This window comes from Pelmatolapia mariae, linkage group LG6 (genome assembly GCF_036321145.2).
Source record: "Pelmatolapia mariae isolate MD_Pm_ZW linkage group LG6, Pm_UMD_F_2, whole genome shotgun sequence".
Taxonomy (NCBI): Eukaryota; Metazoa; Chordata; class Actinopteri; order Cichliformes; family Cichlidae; genus Pelmatolapia; species Pelmatolapia mariae.
The window spans coordinates 25203650-25222985 of record NC_086232.1 but is presented as its reverse complement, the minus strand read 5'-3'; the positions used below and the strand labels follow the sequence as shown (position 1 = coordinate 25222985).

At 39.3% G+C, this 19336-nt stretch overlaps 1 protein-coding gene across 5 annotated transcripts in view; it reads left to right on the top strand.

Annotated features, from left to right (window-relative positions):
• ank2a (ankyrin 2a, neuronal) overlaps positions 1 to 18276 on the top strand; it is an 83177-nt gene extending 64901 nt beyond the window's left edge. For 4 of the 5 annotated variants that reach the window (XM_063476347.1, XM_063476345.1, XM_063476348.1 and 1 more), the window contains 4 exons: positions 13506 to 13589; positions 13675 to 13839; positions 13996 to 14169; positions 16089 to 18242. In XM_063476347.1, the coding sequence (XP_063332417.1) occupies positions 13506 to 13589; positions 13675 to 13839; positions 13996 to 14169; positions 16089 to 16103 (438 nt within the window). In that variant the 3' untranslated portion in view covers positions 16104 to 18242. Of the gene's footprint in view, positions 1 to 13505; positions 13590 to 13674; positions 13840 to 13995; positions 14170 to 16088 lie in introns of all 5 variants that reach the window. The other variant, XM_063476344.1, reaches the window with a different exon arrangement.
• The last annotated feature ends 1060 nt before the right edge of the window (positions 18277 to 19336 follow it).

Sequence of the window (19336 nt, the reverse complement as noted above, 5' to 3'; positions counted from 1 at the left end):
GGAATTGTTAGGGCAAAGGTCGGTTACACCAGAATCAGCATTTTCAGACTGGGAAGATTCTGATTTGTGTCTGGAAATTATGTTTGATGAGATCAGACCAGTGTCCTCTCAGTCACATTCATCTGATTTTAGTCTGGATTTGTTATCAGATAATAGAGCATTGTCTCCAGAGTTTGTGTCTCCTGGTTTGGACTTTTCACTCTTGAACAGTTGGCTGGCAGACTTTAGGGCATCCTCCCCAGAATCTGTGGTGTCAGTTCATCAATGTCCTCATTCTTCTTCCCTAATGTTAAGTCCAACAATCAGTCAACATTGTAACTACTACTTGCAATATTCTGAAAATAGGCCCACGTCACCTCTTTCAACAATGTCCGATAATGACGATTTAGAATCTTGTCTTGCACAAATGTTTGAGGACAACAGACCAGATTCACCAGATTCCTACTCTTCAAATGTTGAAGTTAAACACTCAGCTCTTACTGTAAAATCATCCCCTTTGCTGCCTGCTTCAAGACCTTTGACCTATGCACAGGTTTTGCAAGGCTTTACACATGACAACAAATGTGACACTTTATTTGACTTCCAAAGTAGTGACTTGAGAACTATGCCTTCTGCGTCTTCGCCATCAGAAGCATCTGATACAGAACATACCCTTTATCTTCTAGACGAGTGGGTGGCGGAATTAAGGCCACAGTCTCCTGAATCGTTGGAGTCTGAAGGTGAATTTAGGCCGCTCTCTCCGGACTCACCTGTTCCTCAGTTCAGATGTCCCCATAATGAATGTAATGCGGAATTGTTAGGGCAAAGGTCGGTTACACCAGAATCAGCATTTTCAGACTGGGAAGATTCTGATTTGTGTCTGGAAATTATGTTTGATGAGATCAGACCAGTGTCCTCTCAGTCACATTCATCTGATTTTAGTCTGGATTTGTTATCAGATAATAGAGCATTGTCTCCAGAGTTTGTGTCTCCTGGTTTGGACTTTTCACTCTTGAACAGTTGGCTGGCAGACTTTAGAGCATCCTCCCCAGAATCTGTGGTGTCAGTTCATCAATGTCCTCATTCTTCTTCCCTGATGTTAAGTCCAACAATCAGTCAACATTGTAACTACTACTTGCAATATTTTGAAAATAGGCCCACGTCACCTCTTTCAACAATGTCAGATAATGACGATTTAGAATCTTGTCTTGCACAAATGTTTGAGGACAACAGACCAGATTCACCAGATTCCTACTCTTCAAATGTTGAAGTTAAACACTCAGCTCTTACTGTAAAATCATCCCCTTTGCTGCCTGCTTCAAGACCTTTGACCTATGCACAGGTTGTGCAAGGCTTTACACATGACAACAAATGTGACACTTTATTTGACTTCCAAAGTAGTGACTTGAGAACTATGCCTTCTGCGTCTTCGCCATCAGAAGCATCTGATACAGAACATACCCTTTATCTTCTAGACGAGTGGGTGGCGGAATTAAGGCCACAGTCTCCTGAATCGTTGGAGTCTGAAGGTGAATTTAGGCCGCTCTCTCCGGACTCACCTGTTCCTCAGTTCAGATGTCCCCATAATGAATGTAATGCGGAATTGTTAGGGCAAAGGTCGGTTACACCAGAATCAGCATTTTCAGACTGGGAAGATTCTGATTTGTGTCTGGAAATTATGTTTGATGAGATCAGACCAGTGTCCTCTCAGTCACATTCATCTGATTTTAGTCTGGATTTGTTATCAGATAATAGAGCATTGTCTCCAGAGTTTGTGTCTCCTGGTTTGGACTTTTCACTCTTGAACAGTTGGCTGGCAGACTTTAGGGCATCCTCCCCAGAATCTGTGGTGTCAGTTCATCAATGTCCTCATTCTTCTTCCATGATGTTAAGTCCAACAATCAGTCAACATTGTAACTACTACTTGCAATATTTTGAAAATAGGCCCACGTCACCTCTTTCAACAATGTCAGATAATGACGATTTAGAATCTTGTCTTGCACAAATGTTTGAGGACAACAGACCAGATTCACCAGATTCCTACTCTTCAAATGTTGAAGTTAAACACTCAGCTCTTACTGTAAAATCATCCCCTTTGCTGCCTGCTTCAAGACCTTTGACCTATGCACAGGTTTCGCAAGGCTTTACACATGACAACAAATGTGACACTTTATTTGACTTCCAAACTAGTGACTTGAGAACTATGCCTTCTGCGTCTTCGCCATCAGAAGCATCTGATACAGAACATACCCTTTATCTTCTAGACGAGTGGGTGGCGGAATTAAGGCCACAGTCTCCTGAATCGTTGGAGTCTGAAGGTGAATTTAGGCCGCTCTCTCCGGACTCACCTGTTCCTCAGTTCAGATGTCCCCATAATGAATGTAATGCGGAATTGTTAGGGCAAAGGTCGGTTACACCAGAATCAGCATTTTCAGACTGGGAAGATTCTGATTTGTGTCTGGAAATTATGTTTGATGAGATCAGACCAGTGTCCTCTCAGTCACATTCATCTGATTTTAGTCTGGATTTGTTATCAGATAATAGAGCATTGTCTCCAGAGTTTGTGTCTCCTGGTTTGGACTTTTCACTCTTGAACAGTTGGCTGGCAGACTTTAGGGCATCCTCCCCAGAATCTGTGGTGTCAGTTCATCAATGTCCTCATTCTTCTTCCATGATGTTAAGTCCAACAATCAGTCAACATTGTAACTACTACTTGCAATATTTTGAAAATAGGCCCACGTCACCTCTTTCAACAATGTCAGATAATGACGATTTAGAATCTTGTCTTGCACAAATGTTTGAGGACAACAGACCAGATTCACCAGATTCCTACTCTTCAAATGTTGAAGTTAAACACTCAGCTCTTACTGTAAAATCATCCCCTTTGCTGCCTGCTTCAAGACCTTTGACCTATGCACAGGTTGTGCAAGGCTTTACACATGACAACAAATGTGACACTTTATTTGACTTCCAAAGTAGTGACTTGAGAACTATGCCTTCTGCGTCTTCGCCATCAGAAGCATCTGATACAGAACATACCCTTTATCTTCTAGACGAGTGGGTGGCGGAATTAAGGCCACAGTCTCCTGAATCGTTGGAGTCTGAAGGTGAATTTAGGCCGCTCTCTCCGGACTCACCTGTTCCTCAGTTCAGATGTCCCCATAATGAATGTAATGCGGAATTGTTAGGGCAAAGGTCGGTTACACCAGAATCAGCATTTTCAGACTGGGAAGATTCTGATTTGTGTCTGGAAATTATGTTTGATGAGATCAGACCAGTGTCCTCTCAGTCACATTCATCTGATTTTAGTCTGGATTTGTTATCAGATAATAGAGCATTGTCTCCAGAGTTTGTGTCTCCTGGTTTGGACTTTTCACTCTTGAACAGTTGGCTGGCAGACTTTAGAGCATCCTCCCCAGAATCTGTGGTGTCAGTTCATCAATGTCCTCATTCTTCTTCCCTGATGTTAAGTCCAACAATCAGTCAACATTGTAACTACTACTTGCAATATTTTGAAAATAGGCCCACGTCACCTCTTTCAACAATGTCCGATAATGACGATTTAGAATCTTGTCTTGCACAAATGTTTGAGGACAACAGACCAGATTCACCAGATTCCTACTCTTCAAATGTTGAAGTTAAACACTCAGCTCTTACTGTAAAATCATCCCCTTTGCTGCCTGCTTCAAGACCTTTGACCTATGCACAGGTTGTGCAAGGCTTTACACATGACAACAAATGTGACACTTTATTTGACTTCCAAACTAGTGACTTGAGAACTATGCCTTCTGCGTCTTCGCCATCAGAAGCATCTGATACAGAACATACCCTTTATCTTCTAGACGAGTGGGTGGCGGAATTAAGGCCACAGTCTCCTGAATCGTTGGAGTCTGAAGGTGAATTTAGGCCGCTCTCTCCGGACTCACCTGTTCCTCAGTTCAGATGTCCCCATAATGAATGTAATGCGGAATTGTTAGGGCAAAGGTCGGTTACACCAGAATCAGCATTTTCAGACTGGGAAGATTCTGATTTGTGTCTGGAAATTATGTTTGATGAGATCAGACCAGTGTCCTCTCAGTCACATTCATCTGATTTTAGTCTGGATTTGTTATCAGATAATAGCCCTTCGTCCCCAGAAAATGAACGCGACACAATTTCCTCCCCAAAATCAAGTTATGCTTTTAGAGAAAAATCAACTTCAGTCAAGGCTCTTTCATCAGATTTTGAACCTCTATCTTCTCAAAATCTATTAGTTAATAAAAACCATACCCAGGTACACGCCTCATTTTTGCATTCCTTGCCATTACAGTCATATGAAATGAGATATGTTAGTGATTCTAGCATACAAAACAAAGTTTGTTTTCCCAAACTAATGTCACATCTTTTTGACCCAATGTATAAAGGAAAATGTCCTTGTTGTGATATTAGATTTTCTGAAACTATCCACCTATTTAGTCAAGTCAGTTGAACAGCACAAAAAACCATCCTGACACAATAGTAACAAAAACAGTTCAGGTTTTTTTTTCTAGTTTTTCACCAGTCATCTTTTTTGGCATAACAACTATTGTGTTAGGATTTTCAAGCATCTCTACTGCAATGCTGAAGACACCCCTAATCTTGACTTATGAAGTTAATTTATGATAAACTGTGTGATTCCCCTACACATATATTCTATTTATCCTTTATTCCTTTATTCCTTAGTCCTTATGCTCTTTTCCTCAATGCAAGTAAGGCCAACTAGTTACTGCTAGGGCTGCTAGGTACTACCACGATCATGGGATTAACTCAAAATGAGCTTAATGTTCCCTTATGTGTTTTCAACTGTTGCCTTTTTTAGTGAATGTGGTTGTATTTTGAGCCCTAATTTTGAGGGGGGTTTGTTTTTTTTGTTTGACCAAGCCTTTCATGTTCCCTAATGTGTAATGTTTAATGATTATCCACGCCAGTTAGGGCTGGTCAATATAGCCTAAAATCCATATCACGGTATAATTTGAAGCATGTGCAGTAACGATATATATCGCGATATATTCTTTTCTTCTGTATAACATACTTTACACACTATAAGGCAGAGGTCGACAACCCTGGGCACGCCTGCCACAGCTGGCACGCGAAGGGTTAACTGATGGCACGACCATATCTGGGCTGGCCATCGGGCATACCGGGTGATTTTTCATTTTTATGGGCCGATTATTTTATTTATTTTTTTTGTAACGGTATAAACAATGAAAGGTGGTGGATTGGCCAGATGCTGGTCGATGTGTAAAAATAACTCAGTTGTTTGGTGGTAGCTATGGCGGAGCTTCCACAGAGGCCAGCGGGTGGATGAGGGAAAGGGGGGGCAGGAGGAGGAGAGACCCGAGGCGGCCGCTGGTCCGAGTGTCAGGTGAACTGAACTTCAGGTAAGAAGTTATGACCTGCAGTCTATCTGGGTCAGAGAAAAACCAAGTTTAGGTGTAGTTTATTTTCGTTGTGCTGACTTTTTACAGTCAGTTACAATAACTTGTACTGCGTACTAGCTAGCATGGCAGAGTTTCTATACAGCTGGGCGGGTGCTATGATGTTACTGATAGTGAACTTTATTTTATTCATAAGGTTAGGTTAGTAGAGTTGCCAACCGTCCCGTAAAAAACGGAATCATCCCGTATTCAGAGAAAATATTACGCGTTTCGTATTGAGCTGAAAATAAACGCGATTTGTCCCGTACTTCAGCTAGAATGAAAAAAGACACAAAGCTGGAGTTATTCTGTGTCTTTACGCTACACAGCTGTTTCTTCTTCTCTGATTCTCTCCCCCTCCCTCTCCTGTTGCTACTTCAGTCATGAAACTGATCAATGATCAGCTGATCGGCTTTTCTCTCTTGCTTGTTTATCGCCCACTTTGCACCAGAAACAGGAAACCAGCGGATGTCGCGCTAAATAACAGCAACATGTTTTAGCTTGATCAGTTGTTAGAATTTATTTAATATTAATTTCTAGTATCAGCTGATGTTTGCTGGAGCCACAGCTGTAAAAGCTGCTGGTCATGATATCGGTTTGGATATGTGGCGAGAGGGAAACATGAAGATGAAACCAGGAGATGTCCTTACTGAATCATCAGAGCTGAACAGGTGATGGAGAAACAGGTTTACCTGTTAGGTGACATGAATGAGTTGAAGGGAAGTTATGAACTGTTTCTGAGAGACAAATAACACCAGGATCCTTTTCTAAGTAGCTGACAGCTGGTAACTATGAGGGGGGGGGTCTAGCAAAGTTTTGTCAGGGGGCCAGGTAGGGCATTAACAGGGAAAGGGGGGCACAAAGAAATATGTTTCTTTCTTATTCTCATTTAAAAATGTCTAGCTTTTATTAAATAATTATCTGAATCTTATAACCAAAGTTTTTATTTGACGTAAAATGTATAGAAATCATGCATATACCAACAAGACAGTGTACATCACTGTCACCACAGCGTTTGTTTTCATTCAAAGCCTTTATATCTTTAATACCTGGTGGGCCGGTCTCTAGTCAAAATGCCCGGGCTGATCTTTTGTCCCAGTCCAGCCCTGGGCACGACACGCAGTAAGTTAATCTGAGAAGGTGCATTAAAAAATAAATGGCTGGGCCAGCGGTGCACATCACAAATCAGCTCACATAGACACATTAGTTGTGCCGCTTCTTAATGACGGTATCTTAGCTAACAACCCCAACTACCAGATTCAACTTGTAATTGGCTAAAAATAACTTAGCCTGCCGGTGAGAGGGACGTTGCTAGCTGGCAGTTTTTTCAAGCGATGTTGAAATTTCCACATTCCGACACTTCAAATGCTTCAGGAGCTGTCCGCTCAGCGCAGCATCAGCACCGCGGAAATACACGGATACATCCATAGACTCGAGACTGATCAAACCAGAAAGCTTTAATGAGCAGCTGGATTTGTCTCGCATTAACTGGCTGAGTTAATGCCAGTTAATGCGACATTGAAATTAAGCTGATTGAACTGAAAACCTCAACTTTGTGGGGGTCAAAGTTTGCAGAACTACAAATGCAGCTGGAATCCGTAGCTGTGCGTGTTCATGGAGCTTGCATTTTCACCTGCTGAACATCACTACCTGACAGGTTTAACTGTCTTCAGAACATTGCAGAGGCATTATTGACAGTATTTGGCTCTACATATCTGTGTGAGCAGATTTCCTCTCACACGAAGAGTGTCCTTAGGTAGCGGTCTGAATGCTGGACACTCGGAGACCTGTGTCTCTGAGTGGGAGATCAGAGATCACATTAACATGTGTATCCCTGTATTAACAAACATGTCATATTGGCTCAGTTTATTTTTCTTATCATTGTTGTGAGGAGACCATAAAGAGCATTTGCATTTTCTGTTGTACAGTTCATTTGCTGTTATGGAGTTCTTGTTATGGATAAAAAGTGTCTTTTTTTGTTTCAAAACAGCTGATAACTATTCGCTGATAGCTGCAAACATCTGCGAACAAATATAATTCTATAAAGTTGTTCTATATAGTGTGTAACTGTTAATATAGAGTTATTAAATTTATTGCTAATGCAATCATATGGCACATTGACTTCTAAGGAAATTTTAGATGGTACTCATCATCAGAAAGGATTTTAAGGCATACTTAAAATCCTTTCATTTTCTCAAAAATCGACAGTGTGCCTTATGTCTGAATTCTGGTTGTGCTTACTGACCTCGAACCGATTTTATGTGGTACACGGCGCGAAGAAATCTGTCAAAAAATGTTTTAGTATGACTTTGGTAAGCTATGAAGGCGCACCGCTTGATGGATTGCCGGAGCATTACGGCTGCCGTAGTCAGGAGCCTCGCGGAGTAATCTGGGTCCAAAACTCCGTCTTCTTCAGGTCCCAAAGTCAAACGAACACTGCGGCATCATAGAGTTAAAAACTGTCTAAATTCTTTCATCTTTAATGAAATAATCAGCGTTGCTGCTTTACCAGGTGTAACAATTAAGTTTAACATCCACGCATCCATGAAAACAGAATTTATTAAATTTAATGGAGTTAGAAGTTAGCAGGAAGTTAGCTCGCTAGTTTCCACTTAAACATGATATAGCATGTTCTGACTGAGAGATTTCTGAAAAATTAAAATGTACAGGTCTGCTATGACTTCCAACATAAATGTCACAGGCTTAAGGCTGTAATGCTGGAAATGCAGGCCACATTTTGGAGAAAGGTCTAATCGAGGTCTAGTCTTGTATAGTGAAACCTGCATGTAACATCCTATGTGCATGCATCAGTGGACCATAGGTGTTTTGCTGGGTATCTACCAAATATCAGGTAGTTTCAATGTTGTGGCTGACCTTTGAGTACTGCCCATACTCAGCATGCAGTGTGACCAGTTGTTTATCTGCTTTATTCTGTCCAAACAAAGCTTTTGCATTAGTTGGTAGAGTTACACCAGCAGAAATGCCTATCTGATGCTGTAGGGGCACATTCAAATGAAGGCGTGACAACATAAATGATAAATTAAAGGGTCACCATCTGGTCAAAACAGTTTTGTTCAGGGGTGCTGAGGTATTTGACTCTGATTTTAAGACATTATAATATTTGGTGCAACAAATAATTTAGAAAGGAAATGAAATGCTATATCTGTCACTATTGTTCCCTGGACAAATAAAAAGTTATCAAATGAATTGTCATCACATGGTGCAGATGGGCCACCAGAGGGAGTTGACACGTGTTGTGCTTTGTCACAGATCATCTGTCTTCCACCAACTCAATTCTTTCTTTCAGAGAATAGACATTATAGGCATAACATTGTATATTCATAGCCCAGATAATAAAATTACCTATCTATCTAATCTGGAGAGACACTGTAATTATTTATGTTTTGCTATTTTTCTTTTATGTGATATGACTATATTATCGATTGTATACACTAGTTTGTATTGTATACAATGTGTATTGTACACTCTATACAGTAGAGTATAATATTCAATCCTACGGGTCCCCCATAAATGTACTGTACAAAAAAGGTGTACACAGTCAGTTGTTGATGATTATTTAAAATTCAGATTAGAGTGAAACTCCCCAACAATCAGACAAAGCCCTATGCTCAAGCAGTAGTAAATGGACTGGTTCTTATATAGCACTTTTTTACTCTGACAAGGCACTCAGAGCGCTTTATACAACTTGCCTCATTCACCCACTCATACAAGCACTTTATTTTTTCTTTTTCTATGCAATTGCTTTCTGTCTAAAATTCACACTCCAGTGGATGCATCGAAGAGCAACTTGGGGTTACTATCTTGCCCAAGTATATCTGGCATGCAGGCTAGTTCAGACAGAGGATCTGTTGCTGTTGGTTTCGGCAAGTAAGAAGAAAAAATAGAAGAGCATTCAAATAGATTACAAAATTCTGATTTCACTCTACATTAGTTACAGTCACAGATACATATCTTGAAACAAAGACTACACAAAATGAAACATCTGAAAATGAACCCATAACTCTTTACTAAGATATAAATAACCTTTTTTCAGTTTGTTTTTTAATAAAGCCTAAATGCCAAAAAGTCTATATTAGATCACAATAAACCACACATCGCAGCCAGTTTTCATCATTTGAGTCACAAGCCATCTGTAGAAAACAGTGGTTTTCATCATGGTACCTGGCTAGAGGAGGCTTTCCATGAACAACCCCAAGGAAAAAAGAATCCCTGAAGTGAATACAACTTGTGTATGAACAAAAATGGACACAACAATATCACATGTCCAAGACTGATCTTCCCAAGTACATGAAAAGCCCATGAAAAGAAAATCCACGATCAAGTTCAAGAGAAAAATTTCCATGGCATTGGTAAGGCAGCAAAGGCTGTTGCATATCAGTGAATGCAGTGTTGATTTTTATAAGTAGTAGCTTCCACCAATAACAAGCAATGGCTCTCTGACCATGGCATGTTTGCATTAGAACAGATGGAATGCCCTTTCTCTGAAGCAAAACTAATAGAGATTACCAATAGAAATGTATTTTTTTATTTACTGTAGTTGCAGCAAATTTTTTGCAATATTTAGCTGTTCAGTTAAAAAACACAGAATTCTAAATTTGCCACAGCTGATATTTTTCTTCCTCTTTGAAAGTACATCCTCCGTCAAAGAATTTTTACATTTAAAACCCACACATTTTCCTTTCTAAAATGTATTGGCAGGGGCACAACACCTTGGGTTGGTTGTGTTGATTCAGATTTTCACCTGATGTGTTTTTGTAACTTTTCCTTATAATGCTTGTGTCATTTGGGCAGGTGTTTTGAATCAGTGGAATTATTATTACAATAATGTGGCTCAGCAAAATGCACTAGCAATTTTTATAAACTGCTGGATGGCTGACTTCATATAACATGGAAGTGACTTTATACTATACTTATGCATGTTCATCTTCACAGTAAATCAAATCTTTTGTTATTCATTTTTGCAAGTCTATCATAGTTGTAATATAATGTCTTGTCAATTATGTACTGCTATGAAGAATATTTCAAAAATATCTATGTGCATCTTAATAGGTCATGCCATGCTTTTTAAACCTCATGCTGCTTGTTAAATACATGTATTAACATATTTCTTAATATGTTAATTCTGTTTTATATGCATGTGCGCTACAAGTGAACTTCATTATTTAAAATATTGCTCACTGTTCTTGTATTTAAAACACCAACTTGTCCTTGAAAAATCTTGAAAAATGCATGCGTCATTGGAGTCTTCCTTAAATCAACAACAAAACCACCCATGATATTTATTTTTAATTCCCACTTCATTGTACCATTTCTTTCAGGTGTCACCTGCATCTTCCAAGACAAATATTTCACAAGATTCACAACAAAAAAATCTTGATTTAGGACAGAGGCAGGTCTTTCCAGCAGAATCCCCATCCTTACCATGTGATTCAAATACAGTTTTCACTAAAAAACTAGAATTGCCAATTCCAGCTAACTTTGACTTGAGTAAAGCACAATTTGACACCACAGTGACCAATCAAATTAGTGCACCACAGGAAAAAGACAAAATGTCATCTCCCACAAGTGAAGATTATTGCTTAGTTAAACCAAGCTTCATGACTCTAGAATCAGTCTCTCAAACAGCTCAAGATAGCCCAGATGCTGCAACTGTCATGTCCTCAGAATCCACACCAACACCACCAGGGTCTGGGTCCCCTCAGCTTGACCAGCTTCTGTCAGATCTGGAGGAGATGAAACTTAAGTTTAGACCAGAGGCACTTAAACCACATTCATCTGAATCCACCAACGAGATCCCTGCAGTTAACCAAATGTATGAGTTCCAAGATATTTTCCTTCAGGATCACGGCCCTGCAGAATATAGTGATATGCTAAAAGTCAATCTATCATCTGCTGCACAGCTTGCAGTAGATAACCCAGATATTCCCATTACAGAGCCTCCACATTTCCAGACATCCATTCAGCTTGAACATGAAATGGTCTCAGTCATTCCCGATGTAACAAAACTTGTCACAAGTGTACCATCAAGCTCTGGTCTTCATAAAGACAGTTCTGAGTCCTCTAATGAATCCCCTTTGAGCCCAGAATCTTCCCAAAGACTTTGTGAAGAAATGGAAGAACCAAGCTTTCATGTGGATGCATTCCAGTTAAGCACACATGGTCTAAATAATACTCAGAAATTTCCTTCAGTTGCTACAAAGAGCAAGTCTGACATACCTGAGAAAGATATTTGTTGGGAAGACGCTACAACTGACATTCTTCAGAGTCAAGAAGCACATGAATTAGCTATGCCATCTAATGACTTTAAAGGCCTGACAGAGGAATCACAGACTATCCCAGATAGACTTCAGTTATGGGCAGCAAACTCTGTTGACAGTATACATAATGAAGATTTGTCTTCACAGTCTCTTTCTGATTTGACTCCCGAGACAGTGATATCTGCAAGAAATTTCAGCTTTGAAGAACTGGTGCCCAATTCCTCATCGAGGAACTTAAAAATATCTTCAGATGAGGACAGGACCAGTGAACACCATTCAGAAGGATCTCTGACTTCAGTAGACGATGAATGTTTTGACTCTCAGTCTTCTTCAGTCAAACCCAAAACTGATTCTTCTTCAGCCTCTGATGAGGAGTACAACTTGCCACCTGGCTATGCAGAGGCCTCCTCTATTTCATCTACCTATACTCAGATACCTTCAGGACACAGTCATATAGTGCATAGTGGTGCAGACAGTCCAACCAATGAATATTCTGACCCAGAGCCTTACTTTGACTGCAAACAGGGTTCATCCGATTTCTCAGAGCCTGATCCCGATGAATCTGAGACAAGAGCTAGGTCAAGTGGAGGTCAAGCCCAGGATCACTCTAGAGTGCAGGAAAAGTTGAATCAAAAAGTACTGTTGTCTTCTGGAAGTGAAGATTATGAAGACGCTTCTTTTGTCCATGAGCCTCTTTATCGTGTAGATGTAAAGAGAGAAGAAATGCAAGAAACATCAGATGAAGAATTCACCTTGTGTGAGACTTCACAACCACCGCCTGTCTGTGAAACTGCAGCATATCATGATACTGATAAATCTCTGACAAGGGTAAGATGAGAGTTGGTAAAAAACCTGCAAGTGTTTTCCCCAGAGCTGAGCTTGGCCAAATTACTATATTTGCTTCAGAGAGGAATGACTGCTGGTAACCCTGTAGCCACATGAATGGGAGCTAAAACTCCTTCTAACCCTTAATTTGTTTTGATTTCACATTTGACTAATCCTAACTTAGCATGTCACTTTGCTGCCTGTAACTAGTAGGATCACTCACAGTGATAACATGAGTTACTTTTTTTTTCATCAGTAGGCACATTTATTGTCATCTAGGTAAGAGCATGGTGTATTTTCTTTTTTTGTTTAATTATAGACTGCCATGTTGTACTTTCAGTGTAATGTACAAAACGACATGCAATCATCTGAAAGTGCAACATATCACTCTGCTTCTTGCTTGCTTTCCTGCAAACCTAGCATTCATGCTGTCATTCATTATTAAATGTCAATGGATTTGTGTTGCTTGGTCAGGAGATCACCGCTGAGCTTGGATCAATGTCAGAAAGTTCAGATGATGAATTTTTGACTGCCAGAATAGTACAAAGAAGAGTTGTCATTCAGGTATCTGATTTAGCATGACTGATGATGTTTTAAACCAGTGTGGCAACTAAATGAAAGCTAAAAACTTTCACTTTCAAGTTACAAATGTTTATTTTCTAACAACCTTAAGTCTTAACAGAAAGGATGAAAATGGGTTCAAATTAGATAACACACCCCTTGATTAACATGTATGAGCCTAACCTGAGAGTTTTGTGCTGCTGTGAGCACTTTTTTTTTCTTGGTTTATTTAACAAAATACATCTGAAAATGCAAGTTTGTTTCCTGTGTCCCGAAGTCTCTGTTTTCTCACTGAATTACTGCCTAAAAGTTGTGTGCATTATTTTATTCGAACATACAGTTGCACTAATTTGTCAGTTAAAGAAGTGAATATTTCACTGACCCAAATGAGCCTGTCTGATTATTAGTTGTCTTGTTTTCCTCATAGGCTGATGAAATGCCAGACCTCCCTGCCCAGTCGGTGTCAGAAGAAAGGTACAAGGATGAAAATGGACACATAGTTGTCAAAAAGGTGGAGAAAAAATGCACTATATGCATTATATGCAGCTTCGAAAGTTAATCCTATATATAGTCGTTAAATGCATTATCTTGCTCAGGTTACCCGTAAAATTATACGTAAGTGTGTTTCCGCGGATGGTGCGGAGCATGAAGAGACGACCTTAGAAGGAGCTCCTCAGGGGTTTGTCCCTGCAGCGGAGGGAGATGGCTACTCTAAGGTTGTGAAGCGGACAGTCGTGAAAAGTGAGGGAGACCACACAGAGGTACGTGCGTTGCAGATGTCCTTCTTCATAGTGTTTTGTTCTGTTTTGTTTTGGGTTTGTTTGTTTGTTTGTTTTTTACCAAAAAATGGAAGGTGTAACATCTATACTGATATTAATATATAAAGTACAGCTAAATAAACTTTCTTTCTGGCCTAGGTGACTTTTACCGAACGTGAGCATTCGTCATCATCAAGGCAGGAGACGGCTGATGGCCGCAAGATCAGTCACACGGAAAGGACAACTGTGTTGGAGGGTGAAAGGACAGTGACACACCATGGTGATCAGTCTTTGACCTCTGATCTGCCTACAGCCCAGGACGACTTCAAGAAGGTTTTTAAACACTTTGTCACCGTTATTCCCCAACTACATAACCACATATTAACATAATACTTATACATCAACATTCATCATGTCTTAGCACCTTATGTTTTAAAAAAATTAAACAAATAGGACATTGTGAAGATGTTTCGAGTTTCAAATGTATGTTTTTATTATTTAATCACTTTGAATTAAGAGACTGTGTTCTCTGCTTTTCATGCCACCAGGCATTCGGTTATTTGAGTGGTTTTAGCGGAACAGAGCTCCCTCTGGTGGTAGAAAGAGAGACTATCAAAGAGGATGGAACAGTGGTCAGGAGGTGTGCCTACTGGAGTGCACGTGTGTGCGTGTGTTCCTGTCTAGCTATCTTTGTGAGGACCGAAATCTGCATTCTACTATACTTGTGAGAACCAGTCACTCACCGGTCCTCACAAGTTTGAAGGCCTTTTTGAGGCTCAAAATGTGGTTTTAGTGTAAGGGTTACAATTAGGTTATGGTTAGGTTTAGGGTAAGGGTTAGGGTTAGGCATTCATTTTTAATTGTTAGGGTTAGGGTAAGGGGCTAGGGAAAGCATTATGTCAATGAAGGTCCTCACTAAGATAGCTGAACGGGCTTGTGTGTGTGTGTGTGTGTGTGTGTGTGTGTGTGTGTGTGTGTGTGTGTGTGTGAAGCTTACTAATATTGACTAATGTTTGCGCATGTTCATTTGTGCTGGCAAACAAATTTTTTGTATTCTTAATCAATTATAAAAGTCAAACGTGTGAATAAACCAGTGAGATTTGAGTTTATCATTTTTTAACTCTTGTGAACAAGTGTAAGAAAATGTTGTCCCGTGCACTACATTAAAATTATTATCCATGCACTATTTAGTTGTTTTTAGTAAATCATAGTTTTAGTGATTACTTTGTGTTGCTGCTTTTGAGTAGTATAGAAGTTGAATAGCCTTAAATATTCCAAGTAATTAACAAGCAAAAGAAACAAAAATGAAAAGGAAAAAGATACATTTTGACACAAATGAGTTTTGAGTAGAATTCCGTAGGTTTCCTAATGGTGGTATTTTACAAACAAGTTTAATTCAGTCTGTCTCAAAAGAAATTCCTTGGTTTGAGGAACCTGAATTCAGGTTCCACGCAGGGGACGACATGTTTTCAGCCTTAACAGTATGAGTTTTGCAACACAATCTTAAGCTTTCTCCACTAAGAAAATAGCTATGAAGTTGTTCACAAAAAATTGATTCCTTTCATCTAGTCTTAGTGATTTCAGGTCCAGATGAACAGAATCAAGTTGTGGGGATTTCCTTACCTGGACGATTGAGCATGCATCAAGACCATGAAGTTGCTGTGCATGTGTGCAGCGAGTATTAATAGAGATGAGAAAGAGAGATCAATTTCTCCCATAACTGCTTCTCAGGCTCACTGTCCACAACTGAATTTAAAGTCCTTCTCTTTACATACAAAATCCTGAGTAATCAGGCTTCATCATACTGTCATCAGACAGTTTTATATTATCCCAACAGAGCACTTCTGCTTTCAGACGGCAGGTTTATTTGTGGTTTCTAGAGTTTCTAAAAAAGCTTTCACATTTCGTCCCCCATGTGGGTGATATACAGTCACTTGATTATTGGGGTTTTCTCCAGAATACTATAGGGTCTTTACTTTACAGTATCAAGTGTCCTGAGGTGATCGTTGTTGGGATTTGGCACTTTATAAGTAAACCTGAATTCAATTCAACTGTGTAAATCCAAAAATGTAATGTTGGATTTACACGGTCTAATCTGTGTGGGGGGGGGGGGGGGGGGGGGGGGGGGTTTCTCCTATAACATATCTGTAACTATAGCTCTTCCTTTACTTTATTTTCCACAGGTGAATTTTTTCAAAGATATTTATCTTTCTTTATCTATTTCCCCTCCCTGCCTCTTGCTACCTGTCCAGGGCCCATCTGCGTAAAGGTTGCACTCTCACACGAACAGTGGTTGAGGGAGCTGGGCAGCGCAAACAGGTCATTCAAGAGAAAGTGGACCACCCCAGAAAAGGATCGAAAACCCGTGATCTCCAACAGCATCTCCACCAGCTCTTTCACCGCTACTACGAAGAAGAAAAGAACAATGACGATGAGGAAGGAAGAGTAAATGATTGAGTAACACTCTGCCCAACTCCCTCGTTGTGCCCATGCTAAAATCCCTGCTAGTCCTATGCATTAGTCACATGCAATCCTAGTGTGCACAAACACACCTCAAAGCTACCACAGTCTTCCCCTTTAGGACCTGGAAGATGATCTTTAGTTCTTGATTTGGAGTTTTTTCCCTGTGTGGTTTTAAAGTACTTCTGAGTTTCTTTGTTTTATTTTTTATTTTTTTGCCTTTTGTGACCAAAGAAAGCCTTTTGTTGATCTCCTGATTGTTTTACTTTCTGATTCAAGTTGTCTGATAGGTTTGTCTTATCCTGTGGTAGAGCAACAGAACACTCAAAGAAAACAGAGCGACACTATCCCCATCAAATAACTCACAAACCTCCAGAAGATAAAGTACATTTTACCTAAAAAACACTGGTACTGCTCTTGGAGTAGGTGCTTGGACTGAAAGACGATATTTCACATTGCACTGCCTCTCACAACTTTCACAGATAATCCTTTATGAAAAAAAAGAACAACTTCTCACTCACTGTACTAGCCTCTGCTTTTTTGATTCAGATGGTCAAGATGTCACAAACAGAAAATCAGACTGTACTGACACTGAATTTAACTGCTGCTGTTGTGTTTCGTGTTGACTATGTGTACTCTGTCTTTGGGAATTATATATTCTATTTAATCTCAACATTACTGACATCTGTAGCCTAGGAATGAATAATCACTCATGTGAACTTAACAGGCATGACTAATCAACATCTGTCAGTTTGATCCTAGCTTTGACTGCTTTGTCGTTGTGTGGATTGCCCTTCTGCCTTTCTTTACCTTGTGTGTGTGTCTTTTATTCTTTATTATTATGTTTCAACTAAACATTGTTGACCTCCACTTTTAAAGTATGGATGTGATGAGTGCATGTGTGACTGTACGTGCTTTAGGTTTGATTTTGTCTGTGCATTTGATGAGTTAAATACCACACTGAACGCTGGTCAAAAGTTTCTGTAGGTGATTTTAACTTGTTTGCTGATGTTTGTTTGTTTGTTTTTTCATTTTCATTTCCGTGTAGAGAAGTTATTTAATTTAATAATTCAGCCCCTCAGGATTTGGCACTGGGGAATGGAATAATCCCAGTTTTCTAATATTACATTTGTGGTAAGATGATGATACACTCAGTGTTTTATTTATGTAAAGATTTGTTAGTTTATCTTTTGAATCCGATTGTTGAAGTAGATAAAGGCAGTTTTGTGTTATGTGTGTGAGTGAATGATTCGGCGTGTGTAGTTAAAGAGTGTGTAGCAGTTTCTGTCAGCAAAGAAAAGAAATGTTTATTTTACACAATTAGCATTTGCACTCCTGAATGTCAGAAGAGGAAACCTCCATGCTTTCTGTGCACTGCAATACAAGGTACAGAATATATCAGCCACAGGGATAGTCTCATTGTGGAGGGATTGCTGTAACAAAGCAGGTTGAGAGCTTAAATATATGACTATCCACAGCTCGGAGCATCGCTACTGTTTGTATTTACAACATGCAATGTATTTACTCTCACTCTCACTGTTTATTTTGTGATTTAGAGAAAAAAATGCAAATTAGTGGAGATTCACTGTGACAGATATGCTTTTAATTTGAAGACTCAGCATCCCTTCTCTGTGATGATGACCCGTTATATACATATACAATGCATATATAAATAAATATCTATAAAGGCATGTATTACTGTATCAAAATTCAAAAATGCAGAAAAGAAAATGGCTGCAGTGTATCTATAGCTGAGAATAAAAATCTACAAATGTGCAGTGTTGTATCTGATTACATCTTTTAACTGTAGAAAGGGCCATTTTGACATGCCAGAACAGTAGCTTGGGTGTATTGTTGATGGTTGTGTCTCAGGGGAGGTCTTGCATAACCAAGTTCAGAGCTTACTGGAACTGAGAATTATTAATTCCATCTGTGCTTTTCTAGAAACTACTTTAGTCTGCTTCTTTATTTGCAAGAGGTCGCCTTGTCTGCATATTTGACCATGAACATCATGCTGGATTTTCTTCCTGACTTAACTCCAAAAGGATTTATGTCTCAGAACTGAACTGGGGAGCTTTTGTTTGTTGGGAAAATGTCTAATACACTACAGTTTTTCTATTGTGACAAATGAAAATTTATCTTAAAAAAATCTTTTTTTTAATTCCTGCTACATCCAGTCCCATCAGTTTTATAATAAAGATTTACATAAAACATGTAATTTAATAAATGCTGCTGTGAAAGTTAGGCACATGTACTTAGTAGACTTTGGACTGCCTCCTGCTGGGCATCAGGGGTAACCCAGAAGAAACAGATTTCCATTTAAACTCAAGATAAATGGGTTGTATGAATGTTACCTTACACTACACATTTTCAAAGACACAGTTCCAGTCTTTAAAAAGTATTACAAATGATTAATAAATCTGCACCCATGTTTACTAAGACTCAAATCAGCTACTTGGGAAGAAATGGTTTAAAAACAGGACAGCTATCATCACAGTGGGTTAAGAAATTGATTTGCCTAATTGACACATGTTCAGGTCTGTGTGAAATGCACTCTTCTGGAGATGTGATCTAAAGATCCTTTCCTTGGTTTAGCACCCTCCAGTTGTCCTTGTGCAGTAGCCCCACAAAGCTAGTGAATCAAGAACTTGTTGATGGTAAGAGGGTTGAAAGGTTAACAAATCTTCATCCAAGGAGGTCATTTAAGGTTGAACTGCTTATTTAATACACTTTACCTCCATACTACCAAGGTAAGTAGAATCCAACTTTATTGATCATAAACACATGTTTCACCTGGTAGCTTAAATATTTAAATGCTTTCTCACTCATTTTCAGTCCTCACACCTGACCATGTTCAGGGGAATATTTTTTTAATCAATCATTCATGCACAAAAAGGCATCTAACTACAAGGATCAACCAGTGTTGTATCTACACAAAACAGGCAAATTAGCAAAGAACATATTTTTAACTGTATCTTTAGACAGTTTGTTACTAGCAAAAGCACATAATCCTTTTCCATTTCTTTAGTTGAATACAAAA